Source organism: Coenobita brevimanus, chromosome 93 (genome assembly GCF_032717465.1).
Source record: "Coenobita brevimanus isolate Jiangsu-jjx chromosome 93, ASM3271746v2, whole genome shotgun sequence".
Taxonomy (NCBI): domain Eukaryota; kingdom Metazoa; phylum Arthropoda; class Malacostraca; order Decapoda; family Coenobitidae; genus Coenobita; species Coenobita brevimanus.
The window spans coordinates 30,405,456-30,423,473 of record NC_137046.1 but is presented as its reverse complement, the minus strand read 5'-3'; the positions used below and the strand labels follow the sequence as shown (position 1 = coordinate 30,423,473).

Sequence of the window (18,018 nt, the reverse complement as noted above, 5' to 3'; positions counted from 1 at the left end):
CCATATAGCCCCGCTGGGGTTACAGGAGGGAGCTACCCCTCCCGGCAACGGTAGCCCGGGCGAGGCTCGAACTTGCGACCTCCCAATCACAAGCTCGGCGCGCTATCACTGTGCTACCGCGTCCCCCATAGATGGACTTAAGGCACTTTTAACCTAAAGCACATGTCTATTTTTGTTTAGCAGAAAAATAAACAAATTGGCAATACTGATATCCAAACGCGCATGATATTCTTTTGGCACAATTTTTATCCTAAAGCACATCTTAGTTTGCACGCTGTGAGGTAGGGGTCTACTCTGGGGGTGAAGCCCACACTAGTTCAACGACTCCATTGCGTTTATTATTTTAGTTGTGTAACGCTTGAGTTTGTTTGGTGCAGTGACGTCAATAAATACGTCATGTCCAGTCGGTAAGATTGGCAGTCAACACGTTGGCGCGGGCAGCCACAGGGCTTTAGACATCATACAGTAGGTGTACCTCTTTTTCCTATCATGAGTTGTTAAAGGGAGAGGCTGTTGGTGTAGGGTGAGGGATTGCATTATTTACTGATGGAGTTAAGTGTTTGTGTATGCAGTCACAGTATGCCTACAAGCCACACTAACATTGTAGTCGTGATTTTTTTTTTTTTTTTTTTTATAAAATTAATCTGGCACTTCATTCAGACAAGAGCATCATCATCACTATACTGTAGTGTTTTATTTAAAACTAATATTTAATAGTAGCCTATAGCTCATTTCAGGAAAGCACCATCTCTGACAGATGGAGCCAGTTAACCCCATCACTCTCAAGATGTATTTCACATTTTAATTAAAACTAATACTGTAAGTCTGTGTTCTGCCATTCCCTGTGTGAAACCACATATCCACTCACCTACCAATAAAATCCACCACTCCTCTGCCCACCCCTCCTACCGTACCCACCTAATAATCCTGCCCAGCCACATACCCACCCATCCTTCTCATCTCTTCAGGCTTATTGAATTTGATGGAAATGTAGTTTAGATTCATGTGTTGCAAAAAGTTTGAAATGCAGTATCATGTGTGAACACTGTTGGCAGAGTTTTTATTTATTTACTTGAATATACAATATAAACTGAGGAATAAGGTGCGTTTGTTCCCATTACAGGAAAACAGTCACCACACCTCTTAAGATAAAGTAGCAAGTATGAGTGAAGATGAATCACCTGCTAAAAACACCAAAGTGGAGAATGCCACCAGCAGCACCTCAGGCTTACAAATCCTCACGCTCAATACTAACAAGGCTGGAATGGATGGTGAGTTCTTTACAGCTTGTTATTCCTCCTCCTCCTCCTCCTCCTCCTCCCTCCTCCTCCTCCTCCTCCTCCTCCTCCTCCTGGTCCTCGTCCTCCTCCTCTTCTGTTCTTTCCCTGGCCCCCCTCCCCCGTCTCTCTCTCTCTCTCTCTCTCTCTCTGTCCTTGATACGAGACAGTGGATTATGATCAACGGAATTTCTTCTGATTGGGTTTCAGTCACTTCTGGAATTCCACCAGGGGCAGTTGTTGGTCCATTCGTGTTCATCATGTACTGTACAGTATTTCAGTGTCATAGATGTTGGCTTGTTAAGTGTGGTCTTAAAGTTTGAGATGACATCAAACTTGGAGCTAATATGAGTAGTCCTGAAGGGATTGAGAAACTCCAGGCAAACTTATGTAGGCAAGGGAAATTGTCTGAAACATGGCAAATACCATTTAACTTGGTGAGATGCAGGGTGATGCATATTAGCCATGTAAATCCCGGGTCGGATTACAGTAATGTCTCGATTATCTGGATGACCACTACCCAGACCATCCATTACCCGGACGCTGTGATCCGGCTGTTCCAAACCGTTATTCGTACATTTTTTCCACTATCAGGACAAAATGCTTGCATCTGTTTGGAAATTATGGTCGTTCAAAAAATTTTCGCGTGGATGGGCAAGGATAGACTGGTGGCGCCGCTATGTTGGACTGGTTAGTTCCCTACGTCTGTCAGAGGCCCCCTCTCCCCTCCCGCCTCGCTTATTCTCAGTTCCCATGGTAGCTTTCGTGGTGGTTCCCTACCTGCTCGAGGCCGTTTTATTTTTTGCATGCCTCTTCCTAGGGTGTGTGATGATGTCCCCTCCACCAGGGAAGAGGAAGAGGAGAGTGTTGACTTTGGAGAAGAAGCGTGAGATCCTGAGTAAGATTGATGCGGGATGGTTCACTTTCCACATCCTTAAGGAGTACGACCTGGCCCGCTCAACCTTACATGGCACCAGGAAAGCCCATGACAAACTCACCTAGTACATGGCAGACTTTGGCCAGAAGAACAGATGCAATACCAAACGGAAGACTGTGTTTGCCCCGGCATACCAAAGTTGACCATTCAACATTGATCTGGTGCTAGCAACAATGGGCTGCAGGTGTGCTAGTGAGAGGCACTGAGTTGAAGGTGCTGTCGAGAAGTTCACCCACCTTCACAACGTCCCAGACTTTAAGGCATCCGAAGGTTGGTTGTTCAGGTTCAAGCTTCGACATGGCCTTACCAATCTTAAGACCCATGGCGGAGCTTTGAATGCTAGTGAGGAGGGAGTGGAGGGATTTCGGCAGAGTTTGTTAGGCATGATTGAGAAGGAGGGCCTCACTCTTGGTCAAGTCTGTGATGCTGACAAAAGTGACCTCTTTTATTGCTCAGTGTCCACCAAGTCTCTGGTAGATGAGAAGTGTGTGCCTGGCCACAAGTTGTTTAAGGATTGGGTATCTGTTTTGTGCTGTGCTTATTCTAACGGGTCTCATCGACTGAAACCATTATTGTTGGGCATGCAAAACAGTCCCATTGTGTTGGCCCAGCATCAGTCATCAATTTGATGACATGGCTGCTGACCTCAACAATGCCTTTGATGTTGTAGCTCATGACATTATCTCCACATCCTACCCACGTGGCCCCTTCAGCCAGAGGTCCGAGCAGAGTGGGAATAGGGGAAGAGAAGGTATAGAAAGGAGGATCGAAGAATAAAGAGGAAGTGGAGTAGACAGCACCATGGCCAAGGACAGGGAGCAGTGCCAGTTACTCAAAGCAGTGTATAAAACTGTTCAACATAAGCATTGTGCAGAGGTCAGGGCGTGGGCACACAAAGCATAGGACCAAGCAGCACGGGATCAGGCAGAGGAAGCTAGAAGACAACTAGGGTTGGAGAGGATTGAAAAGGAAGAAAGTGAAATACTGTGAGGGGCAAAATGAATGAGGAAATAGTGAGAGAAGGAGGACTCTTAGATGATGGATAGAGAATGCATAGGGCATGGAGTTACGTGAGAGAGCCTTGAGGTGCCTGTGGTGATGAACTACCAGCTGCGAGGGTTAATGTACTCACCATGTACCTTTGGGGCAGACACTCATGGGGTAGGGCTGAAGTGATTAGTGGCTTAGGGATAAGGCACTTCCCGTTGCAAGTGTATATATGCATGCTTATAAGGGTGATGCAGGCAGGAAAAACTAGTAACTGGTCCTAATTGGACATAGGCACAGCCAGTCTGCCTGGGAGACAGACAGAGATGCGATAATGGGCATCGCGGTCATGGTGAGTTGAGAATCATGCGAAAAAGCAAGGTAAAGTACCATAAGTGTGACGTAAAGCGCCAATAAGACTTCCGCTCGGATCCAGCAATAATAATTTTGCTGTGTTTGCCCCTGATTGTGGGGTGAAGTTAGTAGTATAAGTATCTTAAATATAAGTCTTATAGTGTAAAGTGATCATTACATACTCGACAAGTGAATTATTAAGCACCTGGATCGTACATTAAGTGGTCAAATTAAGCTTGTGTATTAAGTGACAGCATATTGGTATTAACTTAGCTGACTTATGTAACTTGTTTGTTAAGCCGTGTAAATGCTCTGTATACAGTTATTCCTATTAAAGTAAAGATAGTCTTTGTGTTTTACAACCTTTGTGTGTGGAACGGCCATTTGTTGTAGTCTGGGAGGTAATTGAGGCAGAAAGAGACAGTATCTTGTTGCCCTAGCTTTAATGTTACACGCTCTCTCTGAACTTGTCTCCGCAGTCCCCACTGCCATTGTCCACACTACCACTATCGATTGATGACAGTCATTCATCATGCTTAATGAGACTGAGTGTCACGTATACCATTGGTTTCTTACGGAGTGTAGGATACGTCAGTTGTCATCATGGGCTATTGGATGTCCTTCCTGTTGTGTGGTACCATTGTGTGAAGGCCTGGTTTACCTGCAAGATCTTCACAGACTGGTTCCACAGACATTTTGTCAAAGAGGTAATCCATTATCAAATGGAGGAACTTGGAATCCTTTGTGGCCAGGTAAAGGCTCTTTTTCTCCTGGACAATGCCCCTATGCATCCTTCCGAGAAAGAATTGGTTGCAGATGATGGCCACATTAGGTGCATTGGACCAGGGTGTGATCGTGGCCACAAAGAGCCTGTACCAACGGAGCTTCCTCGATGAGGTGATGATTGATATTGTTGTCGAGGACAAGGATGAGCAGAGTCGGGGGCTAGACATGCGAGGGCAGAGAACACTGGAAAACCTTCGGTGCTACAACCTTCAGTCTGCTGTGTACAACTGGGCATGTACATGGAAGGAAGTCTCCGTGAAAACCCTTGAAGTGGTCAGTCTTGTCTCCTTCAGGAACATGAGAGCGGACACAACTTTCTGGGCTTTGACTTCCACACTCACCTTCATTTTGCAGGCGAGACTGTGGATGTTGATGACATGTGAGATTGATTAGACGACGATGGGGGCGATCCTGGCTATCAGGTTATGTCTGACTTGGAGATCACCACATCTGTTGCAGCTGCCCAGCCAGAAGAGAGTGATGACAATGTGGATGACCCAGAGTGCAGTACTCCAGCCATCACTTGCCTGAGCACATACCGGGCATATTGCCAGCAGGTGCTTGAGTATACTGAGCACCTGGAATGTGACAGAGAGATGGTGCCTCTTCACCTTGTGGAGGATCCACGTTTTGTGCGGGAGAGATTTATCTGATGCCTGTATCATCTCCTATCACACGTCCAAGATTGACTCCTTTTTCAGGCCTCTGACCCCTGCCCAGTCCACCTCTGCTCTGCCACCGTCATGGCATCAATCCACCCCTTCAATGACAGAGCCTCAACCTAGCACGTCGTCAGCTATTGTGTCTCCTCTGGACTTGAGTTTGTGGTTTTCTCCAGAGTCACCTGAAGTAGGCAGTCCATCACCATGTCCCACAGCTGCTCCCCTGGGCCAACTGCCGAAGATCCACCTTGACTCTGACATGGACTAAGCTCTTCAGACTAAGTCACTAGACCACATGGGATGTACTGTGCAGTGCAACAGCTTTGCCAGCTGCAGTACAACGGTAAGAGTCAAGGAGGTAGTGGGTTATTCAGCATGATGCCCAGTGAGGAATTGTGAGTGTTTATAATGATTTTATGCTAGCTTACTGTACCCTACCATGATTTTGTTCTATTTTACCATTATGTTTTGTGTGCCCATTGCATTTTCTTGTGTAGATGGGTTTCTATGTTACTGTAGGGCATGGCCCTGCCGTGGTAATTGCTTGTCTGTGGTTGATGAGTCTGCTTTGCCATGATAACTGCTTGACTATGGTTTATAGGTCTGCTTGACCAGGTAGAGTAGTGTTGAACGATGTACTGTAGCTAGTGACCTTTTGCACTGGATTTCAAAGTTAGGTCATGTACGAATGGAGGTCAGGGGAGAAGTCCATTATCCAGACGGTCCATTACTTGGATATGCCTTTGGCTCCGTTACGTCAGAGAATTGAGGGATTACTCTATTCATTTTGGGGGAGAGCCTTGAGAATGACTGATTTGGGAAAGGACTTAGGTGTATTGATCAGTAGTGACCTAAAGTATTCCGAACAGTGCATTGAATTAGACAAAAAGGCCCAGAAATTTGTAGGGTACATCCAGAAGCAGTTTCATTGTTGGAGTATAGAGTTAGTTCTTACACTCTGTAACTCCTTATTATGACTACTTCTGGAGTATGCATTGCAGCCCTTGTCAACTATGCTTAGGAAAGAGATAGATCAACTTGAAAGAGCACATAGTCACCACAGTTGTTAATAGCACTGTGGTAGGTAGTTGAAAAGAAACCTCAATAGAATCTTATTCACGCTAGAATGAGTACAAATGAGGCGTCACATGGAGTAGTCAGACAAGCGACAGTTTTTAAAAACTGCAGAAATTGAGTTAGAAGTTTTGCAGACATCAAACATCAATAACTTTGTTAGTAATCAGGTATTAACTTCATTTTTTTTTTTTTAAGCTTAGCTCAAGCTGAAAGTGACCCATATGATGCATTTTAAATAATGGGTTGAAAATTAGCATTAGTATTAGTAAGGTACAAATTTTTTAAGTATTAGAAGTATTAGTGGCAGAATTTGTTGTTTTTTTAGGAATATTAGTATTAGCTGTAGCAGTTGATTTTTCATGTAGTAGTAGTAGGAGTTGTTGTGGTTTTTGTTTTTGTTGTTGATGTTGTTATTGTAACTGTGACAGACTTATTTTAGTAGTAGTAGTAGTAGTAGTAGCAGCAGCAGCAGTAGTAGTATAGTAGTGGTGGTTGTAGTAGGAGGAGAAGGAGGAGAAAAACACTGATTCACACTCATAACAACCCATAAACAATTCCCTCAATGTTCAACAATCCTTAACAGTAGTATTATTACTTAGTAGTATCAGTATTAGTAGTGGTAATAGTAGGTCTATCTATCTATCTATTGCCAGATGCCTCAATCCCGTTTGGGGTGGCCACAAACAAATCGCCTCCAAGTCGCCCTGTCCCCTGCCATTTCACTCCCCTGCTCCCAACTCACACCCACCTCTCTCATATACCTCTCCACCCCATCCCTCCATCTCATCCTCGGCCTCCCCCTCCGTCTTCCCCCCTCCACCTCACTCACATACACTCTCTTCATCAGTCTTTCACCCTACATCCTCTCCAGATGGCCAAACCACCTCAGTGTGTTCCTCATAACGCTTCCTATCACATCTGCATCCACACCACAACGCTCCTTTATATCCTCATTTCTCAGCCTGTCTCTCCATGTGACTCCACAAGCTCCTCTTAAATAACTCATATCCACTGGTATCACTCTTGACTTGTGTCCTTCCAACAACGTCCAAGCTTCACTTTCATACGTTAGAGTTGGTATCACAATACTGTCATGTAGTAACGTTTTGACTTCCATGCTCACTTCCCTGTTTCTTATCACTGCTTTCAAAGAACCAGCAACCATTCTTCCCTGCTGTACCCTTTCAAGCACTTCATCCTCCAAACCTCCATCCTTACTCATCGCACTACCCAAGTACTTAAACGTACTCACATTTTCCAGTTCCTCACTATCCAACCTCGCTGTACATTCACTGACTTCACCTATCTCAAAGACCATCACTTTACTCTTCCCTACATTCTCCTTTAGATTCCGTTTCTTACACACTCTCCCAAACTCATCCACCAAGCCTTGCAGCTCCCCTTCACTCAACAACACAGTATCATCTGCAAACAACAGTACAGGGAGTTTCCAAACACTATCCTCTCTCACCAGGGGCACTCCAACATCCACTACCCTACCTTGTACCTCTTTTATTACCCCATCCATGTACAGATTGAACAACCATGGAGACATGACACATCCCTGTTTCACCAAAAGTGAGAGTTCACTGTGGAGTATTTTTTATAAGAAGAAAATGGAGGAATTACTTGGAGAGGAATAAGGTGACTTTAGAGGGGAGGGGGTGCATAGAGTGGATACAGTAATTTCTCACATAACACCATATTTGTTTTCCAGACAAAATGCATTAAATGAATTTCATAGTGAGTGAGGGTTATGCTGGAGCAAGATTCTGAGATATTGAAAAATAACATTCAAGGCTGCAAATATTTATCAAAAAGGATTTTATGTTGTGAATGACTGTATTAATGCTCAGTTATTGTTAAAATTCATAAGCAGGTTGAAGACCCTGGGGGTAGGGGGGTTTCAAGAATACTCCCCCAGTATCCCTGCTTGTCGTACGAGGCGACTAAAAGGGTTGGTGGTGGGTTAGTGCCCCACCCCGTAAAAAGAACTAACTAAAAAAGCAAATAAAGCGCCTCGGACCCGGACGGACCATACGTTGACGACTAAGGAACGGACAAAGGACATTCTGAGGGTGGCAACATGGAATGTGAGAGGAGTGAATGATGAAGTGAAAGAGAGAGAGATTGTCCAGGTGCTTGAGGATGCAAAAGTGGATATATGTGGATTGACTGAAACTAAATGGAAAGGTGAAAGGATGAGAGAATGGGAATACGGTGTAGGTATATGTGCGGGAGTCAGCGAGAATGAGAGGGCAAGAGAGGGAGTATGTCTGATGATAAGCAAGAAGTGGAAGGAGAATATAAGAGAGTATGGAACAGTGGGTGCAAGAATTGTATGGGTGAGGATGAAAGTAGGTATACAAGCATGGGCGATTGTATGTGTGTATGCTCCAACAGAGGATCGAGTGGCAAGAATGAAAGATGAGTTTTGGGCGAGAGTAGAAGCATGTATGGACAAGTTTGAGAGGAGCGAGAGAGTGCTGTTGATTGGAGACATGAATGGCAAAGTTGGGAATGTACGAGTGGATGGAGTGGTTGGTCAGTGGGGTGTGCCAGCTGAAGTAGATGGGAATGGTAGTGCTTTGGTGGACATCTGTGCTGGTAAGGGGTTGGCAATAGCCAACACCTACTTTCGTCATAAGATGATCCACTGGTATACATGGAGAGTAATGAGGAGGATGGATGGTGAACTTGTTGAACGAAAGGCAATGATAGACTACGTGTGTGTGGATGAGCGAATGAGAAGACAAGTGTTGGATGCAAGGGTGTGGAGAGGGTGGGGGAATGGAGTCTCGAACCATCACTTAGTGATGGCCAAGGTAGAGCTGCAAAGAAAGTGGTTGAGGAGACGAAGGGGAAGACAGGAGGAAGCAGCTCCTGTGAGAAGAGTGGAGAAATTGCAAGATAGTGAGAAAATGACAGAGTATAAGAGCATAGTGGAAGAAAGATTGGGAAGGTATGAGCTAGAGCAGATGGAAGGGGTGGAAGACGTATGTAAGATATTCACGGAAGAGATAAGCGCAGCGTGTGAGGCGGTTTGTGGAGTGAGGAGGAGATGCAAGGGTGTGCAAGGGACAGCATGGTGGAATGATGAGGTGAAACGAGCTGTGGAACAAAAGAAGAAGGCATATGGTGATTGGTTGGCGAGTAGAGGTAGGGAAGAAGATGAGAGAGAGAAGAGAGAAGTATATGTGAGCAGGAGAAGGGAGGTTAAGAGACTGGTGAAGGAGAGTAAGAAGAAAGTGGATGAAGAGTTTGGGAGGAATCTGAGTGTGAAATGGAGGGAGAGTAAGAAATTGTTTTGGAAGGAGGTAAAGAAAGTAAGGCAGTGTGAAAGGGGAAATAGTAGGGGAGTGAAAGATAGGAATAATAGATTGTTGGTGGAGAAGAGAGAGAAATTGAGGAGATGGAAGGAGCACTTTGAGGATTTGTTGAATGTAGAGAGTGAGAGCAGTGTGAGTGTAAGTGGTTGGGGAATGACTGGGAGAAGAAGAGATGAGAGGAGGGAGGAAGAGATCAGTAGGTCGGAAGTAGTGGAAGCGATGAAGAAGATTAAGCTGGGAAAGGCCCCAGGAATTGATGGAGTGTGTGGTGAAATGCTTAGGTATGGGGGTGAGATTGTTGTGGAGTGGATATGGAAGTTGTGTAGATTGGCTTGGGAAGAGGGAAGGGTTCCAGAGGACTGGAAATCAGGTATAATTGTTCCTCTGTACAAAGGAAAAGGGGAGAGAGAAGTATGTGGTAACCATAGGGGTATTTGCCTTCTTAGTGTGACTGGTAAAATATATGGTAGAATACTCATTGATAGGGTTAGGCATATGACAGAGGAGCTAGTTGGAGAAGAACAAGGGGGATTTAGGAAGGGAAAAGGGTGTGTAGATCAGATATTTGTTCTAAGATGTTTAGTGGAGAAGTATCTAGAGAAGGGAAGGAAAGTGTATGCTGCCTTCATGGACTTGGAGAAAGCTTATGACAGAATAGATAGGCAAGGTATGTGGAAGGTATTAAGAATATATGGAGTGGAGGGGAAATTGTTGAGTGCTGTGAAGAGTATGTACGAGGGAGCTAGGGCTACGGTGCGAGTGGATGGTGAGCTGAGTGAGTTCTTTGATCTCAGTGTGGGACTGAAACAGGAGTGTGTGATGTCTCCATGGCTGTTTAATATATATATGGTTGGGGTTGTAAAGGAGGTGCAAGGTAGGGCAGTGGATGTGGGGCTGGCCCTAATGAATGAGGGTGAGATTTGGAAGCTTCCGGTGTTGCTGTTTGCTGATGATACAGTATTGTTGAGTGAAGATGAATGGGAGTTGCAAGGTTTGGTGAATGAATTTGGGACAGTGTGTAGGAGGAGGAAGCTGAAAGTTAATGTAAACAAAAGTAAAGTTATGGTGTTTGAGAGGAATGAAGTCACAGAGTGTGCAGTGAGGTTGGATGGTGAGGATATGGAGAATGTGAGTGCATTCAAGTACTTGGGTAGTGTGATGAGTAAGGATGGAACTTTGGGGGATGAAGTACGTGAAAGGGTACAGCAGGGAAGAAAGGTTGTTGGTACACTGAAAGCAGTGATGAGAAATAGGAAGGTGAGTATGGAAGTTAAGAAGTCACTGCATGATGGTATTGTGATCCCTACCCTGACGTATGGAAGCGAGGCGTGGACCTTGCAAGAGGGGAACAAGTCAAGAGTGAGAGCAGTGGAAATGAGTTACTTGAGAGGAGCATGTGGAGTGACGTGGAGGGACAGGTTAACAAATGAAGAAGTGAAGGAACGTTGTGGGGTAGATGTGGATGTGGTTGAAAAGATTAGGAGAAATACACTGAGGTGGTTTTGACATGTGGAGAGAATGGAGAATGAAAGACTGATTAAGAGGGTGTATGTAGGTGAGGTGGAGGGAGGGAGAGGGAGGGGTAGACCGAGGATGAGGTGGAGGGATGGAGTTGAGAGGTATATGAGGGAGGGGGGGGTGAGTTGGGGGGAGGGGAGTCAAATGGTGGGTGACAGAGTGACCTGGAGGCGTTTTGTCTGCGGCCACCCTTTGCGGGATTAGGGCGTCGGGCTATAGATAGATAGATAGATAGATAGACTTTTGGATAATGAGAAGAGGTATATATAACATGGGTTTTATTGGTTTATGTCAAGTGGTAACAAGAGGTTTACTGTTGTGTAACTTCGTCAAAGCGTATATCCACCTATACTGTAATCATTACACACTCCTAGCAGCACAATACTAGCAAAATAATTTTAATATTCAGTAACATGTGGGTGTAGGGTTATGTCAGGTGGCCATAAAGTTTTACTCATGTGTAAGTTTAGTCACCCCCCTCCCAAGTATCTGTCCATCCATCCATCATCTAATCCTATGCTGCCCCATGAGAAGTGTAGGAGCCCGGGGCAAGGCAGGTTGGTCCTGACATTTAAGATGAGATTGACCAACCTTACTCATCCCTAAGTGGCATTACGTGAGCAATAAGCCCCAGCCACCCCATGAATATAAACCTATACAGGGTCAGTCTGATTGGAGTGCTATAATTACCCACTAAACCACCAGGGACCATAATTTGGTTATATGGTTACCACCCAGAATAGTGAATGGTTTCCTGGTGTACAGAAAACCTTTTGGCTTGCCACTTGGTGTAGAGGCACCCATAGGCAGAAGGAAGAGGAAAGAGTGAAGGAAAGAAAGACAGAAGAGGGAGGGTAAAGTCATCCATAGTCAGAAGGAAGAGGAAAGAATGAAGGAAAGAAAGACTGAGGAAGAAGGAAGGAAGAGAGGAAAGGGCAGACACCCAAAGCAGCACTACATCGAGTGCCCCCACCTACCACTGATCCAGTAATTACTACAAACTGTACTTGAAGAAGCACAATACCTGCAGCAGAACTCAGAGGACACTCAGTAACATATGAGTTATAGGTGGTTATATCTAATGATCATAGTGTGCAGGGTTATCATTTGTTATTTTAGTCCCCCCCCCAAGCACATACCCAGTCATGCACTTACAGAAGCAGAGCACCTGCTAGTGGATTTGGACAACACTTACAATAAAACCTTGCTTTAACATACCTTGATAGACCAGATACTGAATAGGATATAACAGACACTATGAAGCTACCATACTTCCATCGGGTATAACGAATAAGTCCGTTAAATGGGGCACAGTGGGTTGCAGTGTATGTGCTTTATGAAAAAGTGCAAGGACAAAGATTGTGAAATAAACTGCAAAAAAGTTAAAATTATGGGCCAGGTTAGTGTAAAATGGGTATAGTTTTCATTTTTAGCATTAGAAAATGCTGTTGTACTTATTTATTTTCAAACTTGCATGAAATCTCATCTTGAGGGGGGGGGGGGATATCAGGTACTGTAAAACTGATTTTCAGCTTTATCGGATCAGGCTTCTCCCCAGTTAGTCCGTTATGGGGACGTTATATTGTAATAACTCCTGGGTTTTATGTGAGTATATTCAATGCCCCTAGTGCACAGGATTATCATGTGTTGCATTAGTAATCCCCAAAGTACATATCCAGTCATACCTACACACTTTTATACTGTTCAGTAACACGTGGATTATAGGAGGTTTTGTCTGGTGGTCATAGAGGGTTATTCTCAGATACAAAGGAATACAGTACTGATTCAGTTAAAGGGTTTAATGCAAAACATACAGTATGAGTATGCCATCTAGGAGTTGGCTTGGCATTTTCTTTGTACAGTATCTTGCACTTTCTCTTGTTAAAAAAACTTCTCATCTTTTTTTTTTTTTCTAGAGATTCAGAAAAATGGAAATGGATTAAGTTAAAGGGTTTTGGTGCAAAAATGGCAATTTGAGTAATTGAAAAAGTGAGCAGATGGAGAGGACACTTTAAGGAATTGTTGAACATACAGGATGGAAGTAATGCAAGTATAAGTGGCTGGGGAATGGCTGGGAGGAGGAGGGAGGTGAGAAGACAGGAAGAAATCAGTAGGATAGAAGTTGTGGAAGCAATGAAGAACGTTAAATTGGGGAAAACCCCAGGGATTGATGGAGTGTGTGGTGAAATGCTGAAGCATGGGGGAGAGATTGTAGTAGAATGGATGTGGAAGATGTGTAGATTAGCCTGGGAGGAAGGTAGAGTCCCAGAGGATTGGAAGTCAGATATAATTATTCCCTTGTACAAAGGAAAACGTTAAAAAGAAGTGTGTGGTAATCATAGGGGCATTTGTCTTCTTAGTATAATAGGAAAAGTGTATGGGAGGATACTTATTGACAGAGAGAAAGAACAGAGGAATTAGTTGGAGAAGAACAGGGAGGCTTTAGGAAGGGAAGAGGATGTGTAGATCAGATATTCATTCTTAGATCTTTAGTGGAAAAGTTTCTAGAGAAGGGAAAGAAGTTGTATGCGGCTTTCATGGATTTGGAGAAAGCATATGACAGGGTGGATAGACAAGGTTTGTGGAAAGTATTAAGAATATATGGAGTAGATGGGAAGTTGTTGAATGCTGTGAAGGGTATGTATGATGGTGCTAAGGCTGCAGTGTGTGTGGATGGTGAACTAAGTGAATTTTTCTCTTTGAAGGTTGAGTTGAAACAGGGATGTGTCATGTCTCCATGGTTGTTCAATCTGTACATGGATGGGGTAATAAAAGAGGTACAAGGTAGGGTAGTGGATGTTGGAGTGGCCCTGGTGAGAGAGGATAGTGTTTGGAAACTCCCTGTACTGTTGTTTGCAGATGATACTGTGTTGTTGATTGAAGATGAAGGGGAGCTGCAAGGCTTGGTGGATGAATTTAGGAGAGTGTGTAAGAAATAGAATCTAAAGGTGAATGTAGGGAAGAGTAAAGTGATGGTCTTTGAGGGAGGTGAAGTCAGTGAATGTACAGTGAGGTTGGATGGTGAGGAATTGGAAAATGTGAGTACGTTTAAGTACTTGGGTAGTGTGATGAGTAAGGATGGAGGTTTGGAAGGTGAAGTGCTTGAAAGGGTACAGCAGGGAAGAAAGGTTGCTGGTTCTTTGAAAGCAGTGATAAGAAGCAGGGAAGTGAGCATGGAAGTGAAAAAGTTACTACATGACAGTATTGTGATACCAACTCTAATGTATGGAAGTGAAGCTTGGACGTTGTTGGAAAGACACAAGTCAAGAGTGAGAGCAGTGGAAATGAGTTATTTAAGAGGAGCCTGTGGAGTCACATGGAGAGACAGGCTGACGAATGAGGATATAAAGGAGCATTGTGGTGGGGATGTGGATGTGATAGGAAGCGTTATGAGGAACACACTGAGGTGGTTTGGCCATGTGGAGAGGATGGAGGGTGAAAGACTGACGAAGAGAGTGTACGTGAGTGAGGTGGAGGGGGGAAGAGGGAGGGGGAGGCCGAGGATGAGATGGAGGGATGGGGTGGAGAGGTATATGAGAGAGGAGGATGTGAGTTGGGAGCAGGGCAGTGAAATGGCGGGGGACAAGGCGACGTGGAGGCGTTTTGTTTGTGGCCACCCCAAACAGGATTGAGGTGTCTGGCAATAGATAGATAGTTAGATAGATAGAAAATTCAGTCTTTTAATGTTCAGATGGTGGGTATTGGTGCTAGTGTCGGTGTATCTCCTTGGTCCTTGCCAAATGCTCAGTCACCAGGGATTGGTGCTAGTGTCAGTGTATCACCTTGGTCCTTATCAAATGTTCAGTCAGCAGGGATTGGTGCTAGTGTCGGTGGATCACCTCGGCCCTTAACTGCACATCCGGACTGTTTAAAAGTGAATAACAGTGTGTTAAATGAGATGTATTCTTATGTTGATTAACAGCTTCAATAATGAAAAGTATGTTAAATGAAAGCATGTTAAACAAGAAATTAGCACTACTGTATTTATTCTAAGATGTTTGTGAGAAAGTACAGTATTTGGTAATAGCATGTTAAATGAAATGTGTTGCTTTATTGATTAACAGCTTCATGATGAAAAATGTTTTAAATTAACAAATTAGCACTACTGTATTTGTTCTAAGATGTTAGTGAGAAAGTATAGTATTTAGAAAAGGAAAGGAAGTTGTATGCGGCATCATGCGTCAAGGGGAAGCATATGACGATAGATAGACAGGGAATTTTGTAGGTGCTGAAAATATATGGAGTAGATGGGAAATTATTGAATATTGTCAGGATTATGTATGAGGGCATAAGAGCAACCATGTGTTTGAAGGGTACTCTAAGTGAATGCTTTGTTCTGAATGTAGAATGAAGCAGGGATATGCCACTGTCTCCATGACTGTTTACTATATAGCAGTGGATATTGGAGTGTCCCTAGTGACAGAGGGTAGGGTTTGGAAATCGCCTGAACTGTTGTTTTCATGTCTCGGTGAATAAATGTGGAAGTATGCTTAAGAAAGGCAGTATGTAATTGAATGTAGCAAAGAATAAAGTTATGGTTGTAGAGAGGAATGAAGTCACAGAGTACATAGTGAAGTTGAATGATCAGGAAAGGGAGAATGTGAATGCATTCCAGTATTTAGGTAGTGCCATGAGCAAGGACAGAAGTTTAGAGAATGAATTACATGAAAGGGTACAGCTAGGAAGAAAGACTGCAGGTTAACTGCAAGCATTGGTAAGGAATACGGAAGTGAGCATATAAGTAAGGAAGTTACTGCAGGATAGTATTGTTATTCCCACTTTAATATTAGAAGTTAAGCTTGGTCGTGTAGAAATAACACAAGTCAAGGGTGAAAAGAGTGGGAATGAGGTATTTGAGAGTGGCATGTGGAATTACAAGGAGAGACAGACATATAAGTGAGGATTTATAATTGCTTGGCAGTACTGGGAAAAGTACCTTGAAATGTTATGGCCATGTGGAGAGAATGACAAATTAGAAATGGACTGGGAGAGTGTATGTGAGTGGAGTAGAGTTAGGGAGGGGAAGGGGGAAATAGAGGATGAGGTAGAGAGATGGGGTGGAGAGGCATACAAAGTGAGGAGGATGTGATTAGGAGAGAGGACAAGGTGACATGGTGGCGATTCATTTATGCCCGCCCCACATGGGATTAAAGGATCTGGATATAGGTAGATCGAAAGACCTTTGGTTTCTTTCTCATACACACAGTAAGTTACTTACTAACCTTTAATTCCTTTCTTAGGCCTGGACACAAACAAAATCAATGAAATTATAAGGAATGCCTCTGAGGGCTCGCGCTTCTACCTGCATAAGGAGAAGCGGCAACAGGAGCTGGATGTGAAGCTGGCACAGATGAAAGAAGCTGCTGGCAGTTACACTGAGGATCAGATCAAACGAGCCACTCAGCAGGTTAGCACTTTTACTGAAGCACATTTATACAACACAACTTTATATGCTTTAATACCCAAATTTTAGTGTCCTGTTCCTCTGTTAGTTCCACCAGATTATTTGCAGTACCTGTACTTTTATTGACGTATTTGCAGTACTGTTATTGACACAATGTAAATGTGTTCTGGTATTGATTTCTCCTACTGAACCTAACAATTTTTATGCATTGACAATGAAAGTTTTGAGAAGAAAAAGTCACTTTGGATTGTTAGGGCTATTGCTTTGCAGTAATACCTTGGTAAAACTTATAGATATAATTTCCATATTATAACTTGATGGTACTTAAAGTCCTCTCACGTGACTTCAGAAGTGGACTCCTGTGGGAGATGTTGTATGCTGATGATTTGGTGTTGATTGCAGAGACTGAAAGGGATGCACAGGAAAGATTTAGGAAATGGAGCTATGGTATAGGGCACAAGGGCTTAAGAGTAAATGCTGATAAAACGAAAGTGATGGTATATAGGTCTAGTGGCAGAACTGTCAGAGAAGAGGGAGAGTGGCCATATGTGATTTCCTACAAGAGCATGGGAAGTAATTCCATCTTGTGCAGTGTTTGTGATAAGTGTGTGTATAAGAGATGTAGTGGTATTAGAGGTAGACTGTGAGATAATGCTGATTTCATGTGTGCGGTGTATCAGGGAGAGCATGTGGAGATTCCCAGGCGTGAAAGGATTGAACTTGCTGGTGAGTCTCTTGAATGTGTAGAAGAGTTTTATGTGGGAGACATGTTATGTGCTGGAGGTGGGGCTGGAGCTAGCTCTGTGGCTAGAGTGAGGAGTGGTTGGAAGAAGTTCAGGGAGCTGTTGCCTCTCCTGACATTGAGAGGGTTCTCCCTCCGTGCTAAGGGATCTTTGTATGCGGCATGTGTTAGGAGTGTAATGCTGTATGGTAGTGATACCTGATCAGTAAAGAAAGAGGATATTCATAGGCTCAAATGTACAGAAATGACAATGATTAGGTGGATGTGCAGTGCATCCCTGAGTGTGAGGTCTGGGGGGACTAGGTTTACGATTGAAGATTTGAGGGGTAGGATGGAGACTGGAGTGTATTCATGTTATGATGAGGAGAGAGAGATTGAGATGATGTGGGCATGTGGGGATGATAATTGGGTGCAGAAAGTGACAAGTGTTAACGTTAGAGTTAGCGTTGTGAGAGGTAGATTGAAAAGGGCCTGGGACGAATCTGACCTTAGGGATAAGGGACTGAATAGGGAACCTGCCAGAGATCATCCGTATTAAATGCTCTCAACTCTCTAACTCAAATTCTTCTCGCTCCGTCTGGCACCTTGCCAAAAACCTTGCTAACAACTTTACCTTATCATCATTACCTCCTTTTTTCCACTCTGATGGTTCTGTAGCTATTTCTTCTACCGATAAAACAGATCTCTTTGCACAGACTTTCTCCTCCAATTCCACCTTAGACGATTCCAGTGCTGTTCCTCCATCACTTCCCCCCTCTGACTTCCTCATGGTTGATGTTAAAATTTCTTCAGCTGATGTATTTTCTGCCATCACTGGCCTCAATATTAACAAGGCGTATGGGCCTGATGGAGTCCTGTTGTCCTCAAGACCTGTGCTTCTATGCCTACACTCTACCTAGGTAAACTCTTTTGCCTTTGTCTGTCAACTTGTACCTTTCCTTCTTG

General features: G+C 43.8%; 1 protein-coding gene across 1 annotated transcript in view; it reads left to right on the top strand.

The window, feature by feature from the left end:
- The first annotated feature begins 1,213 nt into the window (after positions 1–1,213).
- LOC145412392 (DNA polymerase kappa-like) overlaps positions 1,214–18,018 on the top strand; it is an 80,856-nt gene continuing 64,051 nt past the window's right edge. The window contains exons 1-2 of the mRNA XM_080282281.1: positions 1,214–1,271; positions 16,168–16,334. Of these exons, the coding sequence (XP_080138407.1) occupies positions 1,265–1,271; positions 16,168–16,334 (174 nt within the window). The 5' untranslated portion in view covers positions 1,214–1,264. The remainder of the gene's footprint in view (positions 1,272–16,167; positions 16,335–18,018) is intronic.